This window comes from Aulonocara sp. 'chitande type north' Nkhata Bay, linkage group LG2, assembly GCF_057382095.1.
Source record: "Aulonocara sp. 'chitande type north' Nkhata Bay isolate Kocher_YH1m ecotype deep benthic linkage group LG2, A_spYH_male_GT1.1, whole genome shotgun sequence".
NCBI classification, from domain to species: domain Eukaryota; kingdom Metazoa; phylum Chordata; class Actinopteri; order Cichliformes; family Cichlidae; genus Aulonocara; species Aulonocara sp. 'chitande type north' Nkhata Bay.
In genome coordinates this window covers 2,992,118-3,016,123 of record NC_141345.1, presented here as the reverse complement: position 1 = coordinate 3,016,123, position 24,006 = coordinate 2,992,118, and the positions used below count along the sequence as shown (strand labels likewise).

Here is a 24,006-nt window from a genome sequence, read left to right as displayed (position 1 = left end):
AGGCAATTGGTGTGTTTTTGTTGTTTTATTCACAAAACAGCTACAACATAACAACAGTTGGCTTTTCTAGGGGAAAAACGTGACATTCTTGCTCGAGCTTTTATTCAAGTTCAACATTCACCATAGAAAGTGACTTTTTCTTGCCTCCACGTGAATCAATGTTACACAAAACAAACATTATGATTTAAAACAAAAAGAACAGGTACAATATTCCAGACTAAGATGGGATATCTTCAGATCTGTTCACACTTTGCAGCCTGGTCCGAGTGGGGCAGACAGGAAATTCTGACATGATGAAATGGGGGGGGGGGGAAAAAAAGGAGGATGTCACAACATTTCAAAAACCTTTGACTCTAGCGCTAAGGTTTTATTTGCGACTGGAAAGAAAGAAGCTCTGACTTTTCAGTACTTTAATCAGTCAGACCATCAAGGGGCCCCACTCGCCGTCTTCTGAATCTGCTCTTTGAGGATAAGGATGCTCTGCCGCTGCTCCGGCGGCAACATTGCGATCTGTTCTGGAGTCAACTGCAAGACCTGCATGATGAGGGCAGCCTGAAAGAGGAAAATGAAAATGTTGCTGAGGATGTTAAACGTGTTTTTCTGGCCAACAAGCTGAACAGAACAGTCTAGAACAACAGTCTAATGATAGTGTTCGATAACACAGAAATCATACAGCTTTGCCAAAAGCGTTTATACTTTGCCAGCTATTGTTCCAGAATAACAATAGTTACTGTTCTCAGGTAAGGCAATCAATGATCAGGAATGCAGAAAGGAGGCTTTCAGCAAGCTGATAATAAAAACAGGTCATTTTACATGTTACCTGCATGTACCTGCAACTCGGTTGGTATAAAATACTTCAGAAGTAATTATACCGAGATATTTTTAACCGACTCATCATCCTGACTGATAAAAATGCAGCAGTGACAAAGAGTGACACTCACCTTCTCTTGATCCTGTGTGGAAACCTGATTCTGACCTGGACTGAAGCCTCCTCCTGATGGAGGAACCCCAGAAATACCAGCACCCTGCAGATCAAATACAGTGTTACTGTAAGATCACAGTTCTTCACCCATCAATGATTATCCAGACAGCACAGATTTCTCTTGTATTTTGCAGATTTTCGTGCTTTTGTAAAAGCTGCCTATGAAACAATTTAGAGCATTCTGACTCCCTGAATGCCCTGAAGTATAGATGAAAACATGGAAAAAAATTAAAATAAGAATGAAGTAACGCAAATCGTACAACTGATGTCATAACAATATCAAGACACACACACACACACACACACACACACACACACACACACACACACACACACACACACACACACACACACACGAGTGGTCTTCTTTCGGTAGTTCCCTTTAAGGATCGCAACAGCAGATCTTCAATATCCATCTCACCCAGGCTTTAGCATCCTCCTCTGTCACTACATCCATGAACCTCCTGAGGAATTCATCTTTTTCTAGAAATCCTGTCCACTCTCCCTCCATTTGACATCTCAGCCCTGTCTCTTTAAGTTTGTCTCCAAAACGCTCCAAAAACCTGAGCTAACCCTCTGACTTCTAACCATGCCTATCCTGGCCAATTCCAGTTAAACCAAAACACACAGCTGACACAGACATGCAGAGATGCAAACGTACCGGTCTTGCAGGTGGCGGAGCATTCGGACCCATTGCATGAGGGACAGGGCCTTGCATTCCTGGTGCTATGGGAACCCTCTGACCCGTAACTGGAACACGAGCATCCATTGCCCTTGGATCACGGCCTGTGTAAGGACACATAATTAGATGAATTTACCCTCAAAGTACGAGACTTTCGCAAACTATGACGCCTCATAGGGGCAGGTACCTCTGGCTTCCATAGGGGGTCCCCGTGGCTCCATCATGGGGGCCGCCCTGGGGTCAACCATCATGTTCCGTGGTTCACCCATGGGTGGGCCTCTCATGTCCATTGGAGGCCTCATATCTGGAGGGGGTGCAACTCCCAACTGTGGCATGTGTACAGGCGGAACTTGGTGGGGGGGTGGAGGTCCCATGTAACCCCGGCTAAACGCACACAAAATAAGAGAAGTTAAACATTTTTAAAACCAAGTCATAGTTTTTAGACCATAAAGTGGTCTTTGATATAGTCTAGCATTAAAACTCAAACTATATTAAGCAAAGATTTTACTATATAGTAGTATTTCTGGTCAGTAGTAGAGTAGAGTAGGGCTTTATCATCAGAAAACCAGTCACAGGAAATTAGATGCATTTGTTAGTGAATCGTGAAAAAGAAACCAACAAAATATACATCTTTTAATTTCTATTTTTCCACCTGGGGAATTATTAAAGCAGACGGCAGCAGACACAGTGAGCATCTCTGTTGACAAGCTGACACATCCATCTTCCATGTCCTGCTGTTTTGTGCAGCCAGAGACCAGACTTGCGTTTCAGTTGTTGTTTACCTTTCTTTAACATTACATTTCCCCCAAATCAGCCAGGACAAAATAAAGACTTTAGTCTTGCAACATCAATGACTGGAACAGACACTCCTAAAAGTCACACCCAAATGTATCGTTAAGGTAAAATGGGATGTCTTACTTGGGGTCTATGACCTCTCCAGTGACAGACAGCAGAGTTCCTCCTCTGGGGTCATTGGGACCATCTCCCAGCAGGCCTCTTGGGGGGATACCACCTGGTCCTTAGAGGAAGAATTCATAAATTTAACCACAACACACACACACACACACACACACACACACACACACAATACAGATGATACACGAAACATCTGCCAGTTAATTAGTGAAAAGAAATGGAGATGTGTCATCATATCGAATGACTTTCAAAGCTGAAATTCCAGTTAAGAAGAACCACGCACACTCCTAAAAAGATGAGTGTTTGCTCAGAAGAAAAAAACCTACACAGTTAGCTCAAACTGCACAAAGGCCACAGCAAACTGCCACAGAACAAGGTCACAACACACAGATACATCAGGGACACACACACACACACACACAAAGAGGAGGAAGGGTAGAGCATTGTGGTCTCATCAGCATTAATATGCAGATCTAAAGATTTGAAAGCAAATTTATATAAACACAAAACAAGAAGAAGAAAAACTCTGCTCCCACACGTATACACAAAGCTGATTTGAGAGTGTTCGCCTACTTGTGTCTTCTAAGTCTGACATTATTTGGCCATGAAAGCATGGCGAACAGAGGCATGCATAGAAAAGATCAAGAACAATGGATGTCTCATATTCCATTTATACGGCGTTACAGCATTAAGGCAACAACCTATAATGATGCCATCAGTTAGCTCAGTGCAAATTAGGCTAATTTACTGCACTTAAGCAGAAATATATTCATCACAAATGAATAGATCTTTTTCTGTTGATCTGGGAAAGTTAACGTCTTCTGATTTACTCTAAGGAAAACGAATTTAGAAGAAACTGATAAGATAAAGATCATCTGGGCTCCTTGTCAGTGTAACGCTACTGTGTTTGTGCAGCAGAGCAGCACCAACTTCATTGTTTACAGTCCTCTCAGTGGCACTTGTAGAAGAGTGTCATGACAGCTAAGCAGATGGTATTCCAGATGTCAAGCAGTGCCAACTAGCAGAGGTGTGGACTCGAGTCACATGACTTGGACTCGAGTCAGACTCGAGTCATTAATTTTATGACTTTAGACTTGACTTGAAAAAATGTTCTAAGACTTGTGACTTGACTTGGACTTTTACACCAATGACTTGGGACTTGAATTGGACTTGAACCGGTTTACTTGAAAAGACTTGATATTTTACCCCAAATATAAAATTTAACATGCATATTATATAGAGATTGAAAATGTGACGTCATTCACGGGTAGAACCGCAAAGGATTCTGGGAACCCGTGGCAAGCGGTACTAGCGCACGCAGGCTTTCAATTAAAATCAGTTATACAGCGATAAAAAGAAACACAAAAATGTCAAGAAGCTGTTGTATTATTAACTGCAATAGCCGGTCGCATGACAGCCACGGGAAGCCGACGGGTAAAGAGATCGGTTGTTATCGGATTACGTCGTTGAAGAGAAATTGTTCAAGCCATGTTTCCGAAGTAACAAACAGGCGACGGATGGCCTGGATTGCAGCCATTCAAAGATCAAATATAACGTCCCAGAACACTCCAGCTCACAGGTAAGTCTGCTCCAAGCATTTACACGAAGGTCAGTGTTTTTTAGTAGTTAATACGTCATTTTTCTTAACATAATTGGTGATATAGGTTACAAGCAAGTCTGGCGCTGAACAGAAATTGTCGCGCTATGCTCCTTTATTTATTGTGCATAAATAGTGAATTGTCCTGACACAATATTGCGTTTCGCCTCTGTTATTATGGTACATTGACCAAAAACACATACTTTTATTCACAGGATAAAACAGGTTTTTTGTATCACTAATTGCCCAGTACGATTACAGCATACAATATTATTGTCACTGCTACATTTCTGTAATGAACCAGAAATTATTTCCACTACTAATTAATTACCGTTGAGCTCAAAGGTCCTATTAATAAACGGTTAAGGAATGTGTATTTATGATGACAATTTGTGAGACTGGTAAACTTATGATACGTACGATGGTCTTTCGTTCTACACGGTGCATTTCAAGGTCCTGTACCCATCCGTCGGTAAACTACCTGGGCTTGTTGCAGTGACCTGAAGTTACTAAACTTCATGAGTGTGTGCACTCACTCCAAGAACCGTATGATTATAAATATGCATATAAATATGCTAAGATGAGATAGCTGACTTCATCTAACTAGCAAATGTTGTCCAGGCTACGTTGGTGATACAGTTTTTTTTAATATGTATGATATTTTTGTCATGCGATTTTAAAGCTGGTCCTACAACCGCATCCAAGAATAACATGCAGCTTATCTCAGAACTGTCGGTGAAAATTATTCTTGGAGCTAGGTTTAATTGAGCTGCATTTTAAAGAGGTGCAATTTCACAATTTGTGTATATTTTCTAAGTTCACTATTTTGTCATGTGTTGAGAAAAACACAGATTTTAAAATTACATGGTCTAATATTTACATTTAGCATATAACTGCAACATTATTTTTTCGTTTTTTTTTTTTTTTTTTTAAAGACTCGAAAGGACTTGAAATTCAAAGTTTCAGACTTGTGACTTGACTCGGACTTTTACACCAGTGACTTGAGACTCGACTCTGACTTGCCTGACATTACTTGAGACTTGACTTGAGACTTGAGGATAAAGACTTGAGACTTACTTGAGACTTGCAAAACAATGACTTGGTCCCACCTCTGCCAACTAGTTCCTCACATACAGCATTGTTAACTGTGAAGCTCTGTATACACGTATGTAATGTGTTTATATTATATAGAACAACAGCAACTGGTCATATATTCACCTTCAAACATGTCAAGATTATTGCTGGGCACCCGAGTAAGAGCAACGCCGTGTCTGCGCTGGTTTGAATGAGCAGTTCTCATATTTCGACTAAACCGTGCTTGATGTGTGAAGGGGGAGGTGCGCACACAAGGGTGCGCTTGTAATGTAATCCAGTTTAATTGTATTTATAAATTTTCTAGTCTAACTGACCAAGTACAGCAGACTATGAATCATGCATAACTATATGTTAATAAAACACTTTATTCTATACATGTAAAGCTCTTTATCTACTTCACTTCTACAGCCGATGCATGCTTTTGGACCGTGCCTGGAGCACCCAGAGGCACAGAGAGGACATGCAACACAGAAAGGCCCCAGCTGGGGCTCGAATCGTCTCAAGCAGAATTTACGGTCTTGCAAAGGTGGCGTGTATGCCGTCTGCTCCACTCCAGGTGCTGCCCCTTTGCCTGCAGTGAGCTCTGTTCTCAGATGGAGGCAGTGTACAAAGTATGTGCTACAACCGGTCTGAGGGTACTTGTATGTTTGAACTGAGCTCTGCGCTACATCTGACTGACCAACATTCAAGGAGCTGAAGTAAAACAGGTAGTTAAAACCAATGAAGAGTGTCCAAATCAACCATCGCCTGTGCTTATCATGCTTTATTTCCTGGATCTGAAGTTTTTTAAATTTCGTCATTCTCCCATTCTAGATCAACTTCACTATTGTTCCCTTCTCTATTACGCCCACTTGTCAGCCAATCAATATTCGCCAGTTGCTTACATCATCTGGTTCCAGAGACATGCAGTGAGGATTCTTGGAGGACTGCATGGAAGCGTGTCTCTTTGTATCGTTGGGATACAAATGGTGACATCACTCTAGTCACTCTCCAGTGCAGTAAAAGCTAAAAACTACAGCACAGCCTGTTAAAAATGTGGATTTTTGGTTTGTTTTTTTAAACTGAACTGGCTTCAGCCTCACTTCATAAGCGATAAGTGATGCTGACAAACACAAACAAAAGCCAATCAAGAGAGTAGCAAAGCAGCTTCATTGTTATACCGTACCGTCCAGCTTGAAAGCAAAGCCAGCAATTTCATGTCATTATCAAGTGACTAAGCTGATCCTGGAGTAAAAAGAAGGCCAAGTAGTCTCTTTCCATTAGTGCAAATGACACATGCCTTTTCAAATAATGAATGCTGCTAACACAGAGAGCTCTCACTGTATGAGATATTTCACCACTTTCATCTTTAGCAACATCCATAAACCGTCTCTATCAATAATAAACATCTCACATCTGAGCTCGTTACCCTTCAGGCTCAACTCTACAGAAACGAGTGGTAGCTCTGTAAAAGTCAGCAGTCAGTGAATATCATTTATTACAATTTTAGAAACAGATCTCGTTTGATAATTAAAATCAAATCATTTTTGTCAGATATCTGCAAGCACACAGGTGTATGGATGAGAAACACCACGCCACTGGCTCGCTGACCCAAATTTACCCACACTGCCATAGCAACAGCGCCACGGCTAAAAATGTAACATAAATAGAGAAAATTAGAATAAGCGGGCCTTTTGGGAAGAAAAGAAAAATGTACAGCCACCCCCTCAAAAACTAAGATCGCGCAAGTGTCGAGCAGGAGATCTCCTCTGGTCGACATCCATCAGTCTGGATCAACGGGAGCTCAAGTCTCCTTCCAACTTTGCCAAATCTCAAACAGCAGAATCTGCTGATCACTCTGTAATCGCCCAAATAAAGTAGTGACTGAAAGGTTTTAACTTCATTTGTATTCTGTTAAATTTCGAACAGAGAAGCAGAAAAACGAAGGAGACATATAAAACTAGCTAAAAACATGTCGAGGACAAGAAGTACAGAAGAAGCTGCAGTTCTGTGGAAATCAGATAACACCCTTTAGGATTCAAGGTCTTACTCTGTAGCCATTACCTGGCCGTGTACCCTGTCTGACCAGTGTTTAGATCCAAACTCAGATGACCTGCCTTGCAATTACACCTGAACTTGTACCGCTATCTGATATTCCCGTGTTACTGTTGTTCCTACAACATCATGATTAATGTTGCTCGAGGACTACAAATATAAATTCCCCATTACACTGCCGTGACGTCATTAGTTTAAGTTAGGCTTCCAGGAAGCAGACAAAAAGAATAAAAAAAACAATTCACATAATGTGGGCGGGGTGTGTCACAAAGCTGTCAACTAGGATTTGTTAACACATTTGTCTTCAGGGGTTTCTGCAGATTTTTATAGTTAGTGAAAATGTAACCCAAACAACTTTTACTGAAACTTTCAGCACTGTTCTGGTGCCTAAAAGTAACCAAACTACAACAGAGAGAGAGATTAAATAAATAAATAAATATAATAACTCATAAAAAATTCAAACAGCACATAAACCCAGGTATCCCAAGTGAGATGGATCCACTGATCCGCCCCAGTCTCCTCTTTACACGTACAATGTTGCATTTTACACTTTGAAGCGGCTGTGATGACGATCCTGGAACAACATTAATTACATGGTTGTAGGAACAATAAACTGGGACGTCAGATGCACCTGCAGGTCACTATGAGGCGGTCTAAACTTCCTTTTGTATCACATAAACGCTCCATGAAATCGCATCAGTACTCCTTGTCATGATATCCATCAAGCTCCCCCGTGCAGGCTGACAAGTAGGCTGAAGGCTGAACACCTGCACCATCTGCACAAACTGGCCCCAGCTGCTATCTGGAGCTGATCAGCCCAACTGTGCATATCTTTACAACAACAAAAAACTAAACATTGATTGTACTCATGACCTGGTATATTCCTGTGTAGCTGTGGTAGTGCTCTGAGATTGTAATAATTATATACACAGACTTATGAACTTCTCTAAAGGCTGCATGTGTGATGAGTCATTTTTATTTACAGCGGAAATGCTGTCAAAAATATATGCTGTATATTTGAAAAGTGTCACTGCTTAGCAGGGCTGCGACCTGACTGGAGAACCGAGGAGGTACAGTGATACCTTGAGGCCGCTCGATAGCAGCTTGACCAGACGATCCTGTGGGAGAATGCTGAAGGTTTCCTGAGCCAGCATTAAAGTGAGAAGAACAGGAGACAAGACTCAAGAGGGCAAAGCACCATTTTAGCACGCTCGTGAAATCATCTCATGCACAAATAAAGGTACAGAAGGGTGAAGAAGAGGGAACTTTTACAAAATCATCAAGATGGCATACATCCAAGATTTAAGATAAAACACAAAAAGAGAAGACGATAACGAGGACACATGGCGTATATCGTTGTGGATAAACCTCCACTATTTATATGACTGTGGTGACACCTGCTGATCCAAATGAGCCATGACACGTGCAAAGTTTGGACGCAAGTGGATTCTGTAAGTATTCGGATCCCCTTCCTTTTTTGCAAGAAATTGTCATGTAGATTTAATCTTCCACTAGAGTTGCATGGAACTGCATTTAAAAGGACTCCATCAGCATGAAGGAAAAGATTTTCTGGTCTGATGAGACAAAACCTGAACTCTCTGGGCGGAAATGCAAACTGATTGTTGGGTTCGTGGTCACCTCAAATAATGAGGCTCTTCTTGTTGTGTTACACAGAAGAAACCCCTGTTTTCAATCAATGCCTTGGAACAATTTTATCACAGTGGTCTATAGAGAGTTAAATCGACCTCATGTCTTATCTTTTTTTCCCCTCATCCTAGCAAACAGTTTGGATTTCAGGATCCAGTAAAAACAGGTGTGCCTTTCTAATCCATGCTATAGATGGACTTCAAATCAAGTTCTAGACGCAGGCCACATGTAAATGTGTTTGGGTGCTGTCAAAAGCATGTAAACACAACACAGTTTTGGCTGCCCCACTTCAGAAGGTGGGAAAAAAGTCCTCACTGTGCAGTTTCACAAATTTTAGATTTTGTAGATATTTTTGAATTTGGTGAATTGCTATTAACAAAAAAAAAAACATGGCCAGCATTTCACAATCAACAAACTCAACCTAAAGTTAACTCCAGTTTATATTTTGCCCTTGGTCGTGCATGCTCTATCTGTGGTGGCTCTAAGCCCCACCAGCGGTCCCTGCCCCAGAGTTTGTGGGCCACAAACTTTGGCCAGTGAGAACCTGTTGGACACTTCATGTGTAAATAAACGTAAATGTCCTTTTTTTAATTAATGTAAATAAAAAAAGTAAGACCACAGTCTCTGACATCATGTGCCAAAAACTCTGCGCATCAATGAAACAAAGGAAGGCATTTCCCAAAGGTCACTTTCAGACCAAAAACTGTGTTTGCATGTGGACGAAGGCCAAAACACATGAAAACGAACCACTTTAAAAAACACAGAAAAAGACACACCTCAAGAATAATTAAAGCAAATAAGACGCACAGAATCTGGGAACCCATCAGCTAATGTCTGGGGTCAATGTTTCAGGCTTCCGGATTAGCCAGCTGATCTCGAGATAACAGATATCCAGGCCACGACTTCCCATTACATGTGCTGGCTGTGTCAGATTATGAATGGAGATGAATTTTAAAAAGCAAATATAAGGCTAAATCATCATGAGGCACACAGAGTGCTCCTCTGAATCCTGAACCAATCTACTCACCACATGGAGTGGTGACTGAACAAAAACCCTCTAATAACAACTGGACACCAGAAAGCTTTGGGTACCAAAATTCTTCACATTCTACGTATTCACATGTGGATGTGTGGTAATAGTAATTACCGGCTACAGTATGACTGCCACAGTAATCATGCGATAACTAATATAAACGACAGATCTCAGCTTTTGAGATTACCGTTTTACAAAGACCAATCTAGAAATAATGCTAATTGTATCCACTTTAAATTAAAATGTATGCAAAAACAGAAAGGGGGTAAATACTTTTTGAATCCACTTTTGTCTAATTGGAAACACTGCACTGAAAAACTGCTTTTCAATTACTGCTGTCTACCGACAAACATTAGCATTATTGGTGATTGTTTTATACGCCAAAGAAAACAGCTAATAAAATATGACAGGTTTTCAAATTTAAGACATGCCTTCATGCAGCTTATTCATTTACATGCTTGGAACATTTGTAACAATTCTAGATTATCGAATGTTTAATGATTTTATAAAGTTAATGTCTTAGAGATAGATACCTGCCCTGTATTTATGGTTTGTTTGTGTAACTTTATACTACAAGTGGCCAGAGTCACACTACCACAACCAATTTCACAACTTTTGCCATTTCAAGCGTGCATGTGGTCTGATGATTACCTGGAGGTCCAACTGGTCCCGGTCCAGGCCCAGGTCCTGGTACAGGCATGGGTCCAGGGACAACTCCCATGTTAGGGGGCTGCATCATCTGGGGCGCTCCATTGACATGCATTCCAGGCTGAGGACATAACAAAATAAAAATGATTAAGAAATGAATGGAAATAATATCTCCTGAAACTGTATCTATAAAGAAGAGAACATATGGTGCAATGAGGACAAAAACATGTTAAGTGACATTTATGTTACATTTCTGTCTGCATGTTTGCTCCATTTCAAAGTCGTTTGAGATCAGACGAATGAATTCAAGCATGGAGCTGGAACTCCTGCCAGCTCTGGACAAACCTTGTAGCAAAACAGCCAATCTACAAGCAGTAGCATTGCCATCAGGCACTGCTTACAGCAGGGGTGTCAAACTCATTTTAGTTAATGGGCCATGTTCACACTGTTTGACAACAAATGGGCCGGACCTCCTCTCCTACAGCACAACGTATAGTCACATTTATTGATATTGGTGTTTTCAGAGTTAGACTGCTGCTATTAAAATTTACAGCTCACAGTGGATCTACAAAGGAACAACAACTTTACATGTACCTTTCTATAATTCCACCCTGACCACACCGACACAGGTATTTTATAAAAACGTAGCTTTTTCTATGCGCTTTGGGCGTTTCCCCACACAGAGCCATTTTAGGTCACTGAAAAATTAACAAATCTCAAACAAATCTCAGTTTCTGCGTAAACAAGGAAACCAAAAATCTTCTCTTGCACCGTCAAAGGTGTGTGCCTTTATCTCCTTTTTGGTATCATAATCTACCCTGTGTTATTGTTGCCCCAAGGCATCTGATTGGCCAACATTTCTACACGGTTAATGGTTATATCGCCGTCTGCTGCTTGACAGTAATGGACACTGGTTTTGTTTTGTTTTTTTCAATACAGCGCTTGTGTGGATGTGACTTTCTTTTTAAACCAAAGCAGAAAATTCTTGTTCTAAAATGTATTAATGGACTAACCCACAAACTGCCATGCCACATGGTGGTGCAGACGTTGCCACGGTTGCCTCACAACAATAAGATTCTTGGTTCAAACCTTCAAGTCATCTGGGGCCTTTCTGTGTGGAGTTTCTGTGTTCTCCCTGCACGGTTTCTCTTGTTTCCTCCCACATCCCCTCATATAACCTCCTGTGTCCTTTTCCTAATCACCTTTCTCTAACCTCGGTGAAAACGCTACGAGGTGTGAAGGGGAAGTTATAAGGACTTAGAAATAGAGAAGCGTGGTGCTCAGAGAATCCAAATGCACATACATTAGGCTCTTTAACAATGTGATGGTGCAGTGTTGAAACTACAATGTCCAAAAGATGTATTAAAAATGCACATTTTACTTCACCCCAGAGTGTTCTTATATTGTTGAACAAGAACCACTGGGAAAAAACATCATATCATTACAGGTGCTGGAACTTTAAAGCCTATAAAATGAAAAGCATCTTATTTTCTTATTTTTCCTACTGGAGACTGATCCAACTCATCCCCTCCTCCTTGTTTAGGATTTCTATGAAATTCCCTGTATCCAGCACTTATCCAAGGTGGCTCTAAGAGAAAATTCATTGATGATAATCCTAAAAGCTGGCAAAACAACAAATGCACTGAGATCAATTAATGATCAGGATTTAGAGAACATATAAATCTGCACTTCTCATGCAAACCAACTCCTATTCACAGACAACCAGTGGGTTTAACAGAAAAATTAAAAACATATCATCAGGTTATGGAAATGGAAAATGCACTTACAAATAACATTTGCATGATCAGGCCTACTTTATCAGTTATGTTGATCGTTTTTCAGGAACGCTCAGATGGTCCTTCGCTATGACTTATGAGATAAAATTTATCTACTTTCCTTTCATAAAGGTTGCTTCAGCGTATGATCTACTAAAGGGGGTAATAAAAGAAGCACTGAAGCCGTTCCTTATCATTTTGAGAATTCGGATCACCACGGACTACGTTCCTCAGTTTGGAAACTTCATAAGCAAAATGAATTGTATCGTAGGTTAACTGATGATTCTAAACTGGCTGTAGGTGTTAGTGTGAGCGTGAATTATGGTCTTTCTGTGTTAGCCCGGTGATAGACTTGGTGCGTGTCCGGGATGTACCCGGCCTATCACCCACTCTCAGCTGGGACAGACTTAAACACCTCAAGCAAACTACTTGTTGAGATCTAGAAATATTTTAAACTTTTCACCCCGCACATTTTAACACTTCCTGAAGCCAGACCAGGACTTTTGGTGGGCCAGACTTTGTGATCCTTTCACCAGTATTTATTCACTCCATGGTAAATTAACTGGTTCATATACAATGCTTTTCTAGGCAAAGCACTTTATACAACATGCCTTATTTGCCCATTCATACAAGCACTTTTTCAACACCTAATTGCTTTCTATCTAACATTCACACATTCATACATCAATGAATGCATCAGAGACCAACTTGTGGCTCAGTATCTTGCCAGAGGATACTAGCCATGCAGGCTGGAGACTGGAGAAGCCAGACTGAACTTCTAACCTTTTGATTAGTAGATGACCTGCTCTACCTCCTGGGCTACAGCCATCCCAGCAACCCTTGCATGCGTGCACATTTTTCAGGACACACAATGGGAACATTTTGTTGAAGAGAATACACAGTAATATGACAAAAGATATGTTCTGCTTACCACAGGTTGAGACACGGGCATGGTCGGCTGTGTAGGTGGAGAAGTGACTGTCGGTGCTCCTCCGCCCTGTCCACTGGGAATCAGAGGCTGGACTGTTGTTTGACGATGGAGCATTTTCTATACAAGGAGTGAGGGGAACATAAAAAAAAAAATACTGCTTGCTTTGGCTTTAAAATGCAGGACAGAATAAACATTTACTGAGTCGAGAACAACTGTCTTCTGACTGTGACTCATCTCTTCATTCTCACCAAGGCTATCTCAGGATCAACAATCCGCATGACCACTTGGGCCTGCAACAGAGCGTAGGCCAGCTGAGGGTTCTGCAGCAGCATGTTCCGTGCCTCCTGAGGACTGTTCTGCACACACAGCTGGAGGGAGAGAGAGAAAAACATTTTTTTGAAACCAAAGGGATCTGATTTTAGAAACTACTAGAAAAATCTCTGACTACATCCTAAAAGACTTAAAAAACAAACAAACAAAGAAAAAACACTCTAGTTTTTAATCCCACCACCACTTTTTACTACCCACTCATGACTCAGACATAACTCCCTAACAAACAGGCATTAGACCACAATCTGCAGAAATACCACTACTATTAAATCTGGAGCCACTGACTCCAATCAGCATCTGGAGCGTTCCTACTGACACAAGCTTTTGGTGAAACAAATGACTTTCTGAGTAAAGCAAAAGACGTCTGCAGTGTGGCGTTTCTTTGGGCTTAATGAAGCAGACTACCAGCTGTACAAAGACGAGGCTTCACTGGCAGAGCTGAGAGTGGCAGGCTGCACAGCACAGCCTCTGTTAATGAAAGGGAAGGTGGAGCATCTGCATACAGTTAAGCTGGAGGTGATTCAGACTGTGTGAAACATTTGTCACCATCCTTACTACTGACAATTAAAAAAAAAGAAAAAAAAAAAGAGTAAGGAGCCTCATACATACAGTTTTAGATGATGTCATTTGGGAAAACAAATTTTTTACTTTAAAAGACTCACTGTTGTTTCATGCATTTATTAAACGCTCAAACGCGAGAGGTTTTATTAAATTTGGCTGTGTACAGGAGACCATAACGTTTTACATAGAGCTGAACATAAAGTCATCAAATTAATTCTTAAATGCACCACAGACTACCCATTTGGCAGATGATTCTACTATTGATAAGTTCACCTCTCACCGAGAGTACAGTAAAGAAACCTCAATCTCCTCTCTGGAGATGGTTATAAGTGTATATGGGGGGGGGGGGACACACCCTACCTTCATTTGTTTCATGAGTTCAAACATCTGCTCAGGTGGCAGACTGGCTACTGCTCTGCTGATGGACTCTGGGGCCTCCTCTGGCTGGATGCTGTCTCCATAAGGAGACTCAATAATGGGGGCTCCTGTTCCCAAACCTGTGCAAGACAAAAATAGCTTGGGTATTGAAACAGATTATGACCAGAAGCTTACCTAAACAAACTCGAGAGGAAATTAAAAACTTACTTTTCAGCTCTTCCTTGTTCTTCTCACTGGCTGCGTTGTCAACACGGAGAGCCCGACCACTAAACTCTCTCCCATTCAAGTTTCGCATGGCACTGAGGGCAGTCTCCTGGTCTTGGTATTCACAGAAACCATATCCCTTTGGCTTTCCTGTCTCCCTGTCATACACTAACCTGAGTACAAGAAAAGGGAACAATCCACATTTAAGACTGTCTAAAAGGACTTATTAAAACCCTATAAAACATCTTAGTTCAGAGAGGACCAGGTCTAGCGCGTTCCTTCACTCACCTGAAACTGACAACAAGTCCGACTTCAGAGAAGATGTCTTTCAGCTGTTCTTCTGTGGCTTCATACGGAATATTTCCCACTAAAACAATTAATACACACAATATTTAGTGTTAGTATGACAATAAACAGAAGAAGGATTTGTAATTCGAGGCTCCTTTGCTTGCTATTTCTTTTTAACTTTCCCTCGCACGGTGTTCAGCTAACAGCAACACTAGCCTGACATCCATGTTAGCAAGTTTTGATTCACAACCCGCTTCCTTACATTCTTCCTGAGCACCCAGAGGATAAACTTACCCAAACACAGCGACCTAAAAGCAACAAACTTACCGAACACCGATCGTAGTGACCGGTCAACGGCTGGGTCTCTATTCGCGGCTGCAGCTGCGGCCGCAGCAGCGGCGTTGGCAACAGATACGTTCGCCATTTTGGGGACAGAATTTAATGTTACACCGGAAACTAGAAGGAGACAACATCCGTTCATAAAAAAAAAAGAAAGAAAAAAGGGGGGGCAGGGCGGTGGGTGGGGGAAAGGCCAAATTAAAATCCCAGCAGCGCAACCATTCCTAACGTATTGAAAAAGGTTTTTATTTATAAGTATTAGCACTTGTTTGTAGGCAAAGAAGAAGGAGGTTTGGTGAGTGATTCTTAAAAACTGCTTACTTTATAACGGTTGAGGGTTATTATAGGACTGTTGATAGTAAACTGGCAACACCTGGCTAACTGAATAGCGAGGCTTTATTGTCAGCGATTATTAATTATTATTTGTTCAACTATTTTATTTTGTTTTATTTCCATTTTATTTTATGTAGTAAAACTGTCGTAACGTATAATTTCTGGTGCACCTGGATAATCACACACCTGTTGCCATTATTAATTGTTATTATTAATTAATGGGTTACAGTAAGAGAATGCAAAAGCAGCCTTAGATACTTTAAACTGTTGAATATTATTTTTATCCTGTTATTTCATTAATTAAAAAGTATAATTAAAATAGTAATAAGTGCAACAACCCAGAGAAAAACAAAACTCCCAGCGTGGGAGACAAGCCATTGTTGTTGGGGGGAGGGGTAAACTACCCAAACCTACCTGCCTCTGTGTGAAAAAGGTACTGCACTTCCTGTGAAATCATGAATGAACTGTAAATAGCCACAATTTTTTTTTAAACCTGAGTTCAATTACACTAGTTCACACACAGTCCTTATTACTCCCAGACCTGTTGAATGAAGAAGTCACTTATATAGAAGCTGTCTGATAAAGCGAAAGAAGCTAAAGGATCTCAAAAAGCAACACATCATGCCACAATCTAAAGAAACTCAAGAACTGAAGGGAAACAAAGTCATTGGCATCTATTACAAAGATGTTGCAAACTAGTTTCTAGGGATTCAGGATCCAGCAAACTACAGTGACAGCCATTACCCACAAATGGAGACAACTTGGAACAGTGGTGAACCTTAACCAGAGCAACCTACCAAATTTACTCCAAGAGCACATTGTTGACTCATCCCAGAGATCACAAAAGAACCCAGAAAAACATGTAAAGAATTGCAGGCATCACTTGCCTCAGTTAAGGTCGGTGTTCATGATTCAACAATAGGAAAGACCATTAATGACCAAAAAGAACACAAAGGCTGCCAAAAGACAACAAAAGTTGAACTTTTTTGGTGCTGTTAAAGTGATGGTCTGGAGCCACTTTGCTGCTTCAGGATGCTGTAATTGATGGAGCCATGAATTCATCTCTGTAACAGAAAATCCTGAAGGAAAATGTCCTGCAGTCGGTTTGTGCCCTGAACCTCAAGCACACCTCCACCTCTGAGTGGCTCAAAAAAAAAGAAGCTAAATTAAGATTTTGAAGTCACCTTATCAAGGTCTGGCTATCCAATCACATTGAGATGCTTTGACATGACTGTGAACAGCCCAGTAATGCTCAAAACTCCAGTGTCACTGAATTAAAACAATTCTGCAAATAAGATAGGGCCAAAATTCCTCCACAGCGATGTAAAAGACTCATCGCCAGTTATTGCAAATGCTTGATTGCAGTTGTTGCTGTCAAGTGGTTTAACAAGCAATTACTTTTCACGTAGGGCCACTTAGGTTTGGATAGCTTTTTTTTTAAATACATGAAATCATCATTAAATGTCTGTATTTACTCAGGTTATCTTTGTCTAATTTTAAAATTTGTTTGATGATTTAAAACCTGTAAGTGTGGGAAATATGGAAAAACTTTCATAGATGCTCTTCTGCATACCTGGATTGTAATGAGTGGTTATTTGAGTTGCTGTTGCCTTCCTATCAGCCTAATGCTGCCGGGTCACTCTCCTGTGACGTCTGGCATCAACATCACTTAGAGAACTGCCACTCACTGGGTATTTCCTCTCTATTGGATCATTCTCTGTAAACTCTGTAGATATATTCTGTGGAAAAATCCCAGTGGATTAGCAGTTTCTGAAGGAAAAGCCTGTCTGGCACCAACAACCAGAGTGTCAGAGTTACAATCAGAGTCACTTAAAGCACTTTACTTCCCCATTCTGATACTTTGTTTGAACTTCAGCAGGTTGTTTTGATTTGCAAAGAGTTGGTGTCATATGATTTGCCAGTTAAATATTTGTGTTAACGAACAGCTGAAACGTTGTACCTAATGATGTGAGTGGAAGTCTAATGAAGTCTAGAAGTTTCTTTTCATATGGGCTGTCATTTAATGTCAAACCATGGTCTCACAGTTCTACTTAAATTACTATTTTTGATATTGTTCTTCCGCATCGTCCTACTTCTTCCTCCTTTACGTCACATTGCTTTCACCAGTTATTGGTATCAACCTTCAGCTCTCGCTTGCTTTCTGAGTCCTCTAAACTGTCTTGTTGCAGTTTAATTACCTCAGAAAAATTTTGCGTTGTGTTTGATAAATGACGTCTGTGCTGTATTGATATCTACTTCTGCCTCGTGTTATTAGAAGTTATGCATTGCATGCGAATCACTGTGGAAAAATGTGTTTAGGGAGTGATCGCATGTTTATCATTTTGAAATACAGTTAAATAGGATCTGCAAATTGTGTCTAAGTAGGTGAAACTTGTTTTGCCAAAAGGATGATTGATTCAGTTTAGGACACTGAAAATATGGTCTTGAGAAATGGGAGTTAATGGGAGTTTTTGTAGGTATGTGTTTGCAGAATCACAATACTAATTACTAAATTAATGCTGTTAAAAGATAACAATAAGATAAAATATACTATATTTATCTCAATAATAAAAACAGCAACAATGATAATAGCATTAAAAATTATAATAATTAAGCATTTCAGAATCAACAAAGCAAAAGTAAAATTCTAAAATTCAGTAAATAAAGTTTTGTTACCACATAGGATTCAAATAAAATGTCTAAATGAGCATACAGAACATTCAGATGATTTTCTGCTTTACACGTGTTGTACTGTAGTTATTGCCTGCGGTATGAAGGGTTTTCCGTTTCTGTCCTCGTGGCAGCAGAGCTGAATTGGTCTGGTAGAGAAGGTTCTCCAGTAAGTCTTGTAGAGGGTGGTTAGAATTATCCCAGATAGAAAGCAGTTTGTTAAGTGACCTCCTGTCCACCGCAGTTTTAGAAGTGTCCACCTTCCAGCCAGTGCCTGCTCACCCTCTTCTTGTATACAGCCTCTTCTAGTTCAGCCTGTTGTCGATGTGTTACTTGTAGTCGTCCACCACGCCAACATCTTACCCCAGGATAGACACAGGCCATGTAGTCTTCATCTTCCTTCTGAAGTTGATCCCCACCTTTCTGCTGTTATTTACATTAGAAACATGATTCTTGTTAGACCACGGCACAAAACCATCCACTAGTGGTGTGTAGCTTCCTCTTGCCCATCACTTATTCATCCAGACACTGCAGAATCATATTTCTGTTGGGCCTGTTGGGGCCTTAAAAAGAAAATTTACAGGTAGCCTTTCAAACCAGTATTTTTCACCATTAGAGTGTAAATAATCTCACACCAACAAGAAACTTACACACTCAACTCGGTCATATCACGGCCAACAAGTGGACACATTAGGCCAGAATGACAGACGTATAGAAGATCTACCTATTTTCAAAGAGTAACAGGACAACCTGTTAGTCTTTAGACAGGTTGTCCTGTTACCCTTGCTTCATATATGCTTTTTTGCCATTCAGAGAATATCGCTATGTATTTTTAAGTGGAGTCCAGCCTGAACTTTGTATATTTGCAAAGTTTTAGAAGTATAGAGTAAGTGTACATTAGTTTCATTTTAATAATTTATCAGCATAGTAACCTACCTACTGCAGAGGCTTCCACTCAGTTTCGAAGCAGAAAAGTATTCCTGGTTCCACTGGGGCTCGAACCCAGGACCTTCTGCGTGTAAAGCAGACGTGATAACCGCTACACTATGGAACCAGCTGATTGTCCTTTCCGAAGTGTAGCATAATAAAGAATACGCGATACATCTAACGTGGCTAATAATTGCTTGTTTTTTCCAATATGATGAAGGAAAGCCGCTTCGAGAGTCCGCTGGTATTCGCTGCTCTTTCAAGCGGTTCCCTGTGCTTCGCTGCTTTTTAGACAAAGTGACGATGAGTGTCAGTCTCTCCCAGTAAGTCATCTCGCTCGGATACTAACCTAACTACGTCCTAATCTAACCTAGCTGCTGCTGTTTTTAGTTCCAGCGCCAGTGGAGCCCCCCTTTTCTTTTTGCTTGTTTGACCGATCACACGTTATGGTAGCTAGCACCGAGGTGCTACTTGTGAGCTGGAAATAATCGAGCGGGGCGAGTCGCCTCCATTTGTCCGTGTGTCCAGCCTTCCGACTGCATGAACTAACAACATACCAAGTCAGGATTAGCGTTTCTAGCTTAGGAAGCACTCTTGGCTTATCCGGCTAGCATGGCTCAAGTGTGTTTGTTGCTCAAACATGTGATTCCAGTCTTGAAAACCTCTTTTGCCACATAGCTGAACACTGTAACTGTACTTCAGTGTATTGTGAAAAGAGGAAGCAGGCACGATGTTAGATCAAAGACTAACTGATAGCCAGACACACTGAAAGTTATTATTTACCTTGGCCATGTGTTAAAAACACACATTTAATGCTGTAATATTTACACTACTTAGCAGGTTTAATCATTACACATGGCTGTATGTGACATTTAGACAAGCAGAATAACGAGGCAGAGAGCAGCAACAAGCAGGGTATTTAAACATGTCCAGCAGAAGCAGTCTAGCTTTTTTAACGCTGTCCTGCTTATCTGTATCTGTTGTATCTATTGTGCATTATTCATCTCAAGAGCTCCAGAGGTGCCCATCAGAGGGTTCAAATATAAATTCCTAAGCGCTCTCATCCTCTTGCTAAATTGTGATAAGTGTGTTTGCTGCTGATTGGTGAGGCTCCTCAATCAGGCTTCTGTTCAAATGGCCGGTCCCTCCTGTTTTTTTATGCTCCTGTGGGGTCTGAAATATGTATTCATATTTATGTTCTTTGCAATGACTTGATCTTCAATCATGCACACTATAAGTTATTTGTTCCAGAGGTTTTCCTTTCGCTGGCCTCTTGAAATCGCCTCAGCATCTCATTCTTCCATTTTTAGCTGTTTTGACTCCAGCTTTCTTCGGTGCCAATGAGGGAAGGGGAGTCAGGCTGGCTGAACAACGTGGGGATGACAGCTGCGTCTGTTTATCATGTGGGGTACAATAGCACACCTTGAGAGCCAGCCAGAGCTTGTATTCTCACTGATCCAACACAGCAGGCCAGAATTAATCATATAGATTCATATGTGGGCAGGATCAAAATGCAAGACATGCTAGATCTGTGCCACAGACTTCATTTGACCAAATGGTATCTGTGTATGACGCTAGACAGGCCATACAGTATCACAAAGTAAACTTGGAAGTTAAAAGTTAAATTGCTAAGGAGATATTTTAAATTATTTTGTTAAAAACACTGAAAAGCTTAAATTGCTTACATTTTCTGCTCAGTTCCCTGAATCCCAGTGTATTATCTTTGTCTGATAGAAACTTAAAGTATGACACAAAACTCAAATAAGATAGCAGAATTACCTTTCATAAAAGAACTTTTTAATAAAAATTGTTTTTTTATGTTTAAACTCTCTTGTAAAGTAAATAGAGTTATTCATCTAAACACCTTGTAGCCTAGACTATTTAACAGTTTTTAAATAGTCATTTTCAAACAATTTCAGTCTTATAAATATTAATTTTCTACACAATTTCCTACCTGACCTCTTTACAATGAGCAGGGTTTTTTTTAAAGTATGTATGTAAGATTTAAAAAAAAAAATCTTTATCCCCCAAATGAGAAATCACTGTGTTAAAGCAGCTAAAACATGAAAAGCAACTTAGCTCAGTAACATGTGTACAGTATCACAAAAGAAAATAGCTTGAAAAGTTTTAAATAGAAAAAACAATAAGTTAAGAGCTCAATAAATGTAAATATAATATAATAAGTGCCTTAAATCTGATGATTTGGTGAAGACTTTTTGTACGTGTCCTTGTGGCAGCAGAGTGCAACAGAGAAAGTGTTCAGCTGCGTGTCCAACAAGTGCTGCAGAAGGTGGTGAGGATCCATTAACTATCCGTAGCCATTCACTACATCTTCACTCATTTGGATGACCTCCTCATCAGCTGATGGAGGAATCCAGAAAGTGTGTTGACTCTAACTGGGGCAATAGCGATGCTAAAATTCATCAGCGATTTAAATGGATGCATTAAAACAGCTTTACTCAGTGTTTAGACCCCACAAACATTCTTTCACAGTACCGTGCTTCGGAATGATTTAATTTACTGAATTAATCCAAATTTTTACCTTCACAATATGCATACTTTCTGAGTCAAAGACCCTAGAAGTACACCAGAGGCTCCAAATTCATGACTGTTAAAAAATGCTGTGAGTTGTTATAGCTATTTATCCCACATTATATGATGCACTTTTCAAAGTTTTCTCAAGTGATAGAACATCCAGGGCACCATTGCTGGGCTCTGTTACTCTGGACCATGAACATTCAATTGATGCAGTTTTGTTATTGAAGCTATAATGTATCTAGTGGAATCGATGCTCATAGTTATTCATAGGACGAAATTGTCGTCAAACAGATTTGGTTTCAGTTTTTAACAGACGTCAAATGTGTTAGTCATCCCTGAAAATTTTATGTGGATATGTCCTCTACTTAAGCAGTTACAGATGTTTAAAATGCTGGGCAAAAGGGTCAGCTAAGCCATTTCCTATGTACTCTGTATATAGGAATTGGCTTATCTCACCTATGTACAATTTTGAAATTAAGTCTTATATTAATTTCCATTTATAGATCAGATTGAATTATCTTAGAGCTATGTTCATTTTAAAGGACATTTTGTGTTTCTGGTGTCAAACAGAGATACTGAAAGCATTGTTTTCTTTGTAGCACATTTGTAAAGATTATTTAAAATTGCTTCTTTTTTGGCTTGAATTTTAACTTCACCAGCTGTCAATCACCTTAATAGTGCGTGGAATGAAACAGGATCAAGGTTTGGGACCAAGTTTTTTGTCAAATGAGGACATATCTGCATGTACTTACATGTCCACTATTGATGCTAGGCAGTTCCAAATGCCATTTCTTGGACTTGTAATAAACTGCAACTTAAAAAAAAAAAATTGGATTATTGCCGAGAGTTGCACCAGCAAAATTTTCTAAAAATAAATAAATTAAGATACACAGAAGTTAAAAGTAAGGTCTGTGTTGTAATTTTAGATTTATATTTACAAGTAATGTGATCACAGTAAGAGAAGGTTTAAATCATCAGTACTCTCTGCCAAGGAAACCCCTGTTAGGGACGCTCCTTTCAGGATACAAATGTTCAAATTCTGGGCAGAGAAGACAAACGGCGGGAGTGAGAGGTAAAGGGGGCTATCTGCATACGTCTGAAACTGACCGATGCCACAAACTATCAGCCCTTTTACAATGCAGTCTTACGATCCCTTCCGAGGCAATTCAACTCCCATTCACACCTTGACCCATGTGACCTTAATGACTCACACAATGGCAGGTTGTGGCACTGTCTCACAGAGAATTCACACCTTGGCTCATGTCACCCTAAAGACTCACTGGATGACTGGGTGGGTCAGTATCACCTCCAAGGTGACAACTTCAGTTAAGGTTAAATACCTGGGAATCATATCACCTTTTAGAACTAAAGAAGCCTTTCAGATCAGAATGTCTTCATGAACGTTATAAAAAGAAGGCCAGTAGCTTTTTTCTCAAGCACTTAGGACAAGGATGACTGGCTGGACCTTATCCTATCTGACTTTGGGCTAGATCAGAGACAGGTAAAAACACTTTCACAGTGAGTGGAAACCAGAATACCCAGGGGAAACCCACATTGCCACAGGAAAAGCATGCAAACTTCACACACAAAGGCCGCAGCCGACCATAAGGTTCAAACCAGGGGCCTTAGTACAAAGCGAGAGAGCAATCTGAGTCCTGAAATAAACAAAAGATTGGAATATGTTTGCCAGTGAGCAGATATGGATCAAAACAGTGCTCGATTTGAAATGCTTTAAAATTGGCTTAGTGTTAATGTTAAATGTAAAAAAATATATATTTTGTTTGTTTACAAGAAATCTCCACAGGGCGTCTTGTTGTGGAATATTGCTCCGTAGTGTCACTTGTGGTCAAATATTCCAAAGCATGCCTTTAACACAGGACTGAAAACAATGCATTTTGGATATATTTGTATTGAAGACAGCATGGCAATGAAACTATTCTCCCCCCCCCTTATAGCAACAAGGTCCTAGGCTTGAATCTGGCAGCTATATAGAGCCTTCCTTTCTGGGGAGAGTATCTTCTGTCTGTGTGGGTTCTGTTATGGACTCCGGCTTCCTCACAAAGTCCACATACTTGGTGATTATTGTAGGTCGGAATGTG

The 24,006-nt window shown here is 40.3% G+C and overlaps 2 protein-coding genes and 1 non-coding gene across 7 annotated transcripts in view; 1 reads left to right on the top strand and 2 right to left on the bottom strand.

Annotated features, from left to right (window-relative positions):
- Positions 1 to 10: 10 nt before the first annotated feature.
- cstf2 (cleavage stimulation factor, 3' pre-RNA, subunit 2) lies at positions 11 to 15,621 on the bottom strand. Of its 4 annotated transcripts, none has more exons than XM_086301970.1 (14): positions 15,428 to 15,621; positions 15,101 to 15,179; positions 14,816 to 14,985; positions 14,591 to 14,727; positions 13,588 to 13,707; positions 13,340 to 13,456; positions 10,637 to 10,754; positions 8,388 to 8,447; positions 2,583 to 2,682; positions 1,852 to 2,048; positions 1,644 to 1,768; positions 942 to 1,025; positions 400 to 552; positions 11 to 285 (listed from the first exon to the last, which is right to left on the bottom strand). In XM_086301970.1, exons 1-13 carry the CDS (start codon positions 15,579 to 15,581, stop codon positions 427 to 429), a joined length of 1,587 nt encoding a protein of 528 aa, XP_086158096.1. In that variant the 5' UTR covers positions 15,582 to 15,621; the 3' UTR covers positions 11 to 285; positions 400 to 426. The 4 variants fall into 4 exon arrangements, with proteins under 4 accessions (XP_086158096.1, XP_086158105.1, XP_086158088.1 ...); XM_086301979.1 differs by having other exon boundaries at positions 410 to 552; XM_086301962.1 differs by having other exon boundaries at positions 11 to 552; positions 15,428 to 15,619.
- Positions 15,584 to 24,006, top strand: part of bcorl1 (BCL6 corepressor-like 1) — a 34,849-nt gene continuing 26,426 nt past the window's right edge. Inside the window, exon 1 of one of the 2 annotated variants that reach the window (XM_086301879.1) lies at positions 15,584 to 15,734. The gene's annotated coding sequence lies outside the window, so the exon portion shown is untranslated. Of the gene's footprint in view, positions 15,735 to 19,588; positions 19,693 to 24,006 lie in introns of those variants that run through there. The other variant, XM_086301923.1, reaches the window with a different exon arrangement.
- trnav-uac (transfer RNA valine (anticodon UAC)) lies at positions 19,424 to 19,496 on the bottom strand. Its single transcript has one exon. It is a non-coding gene; the product is annotated as a tRNA-Val (tRNA).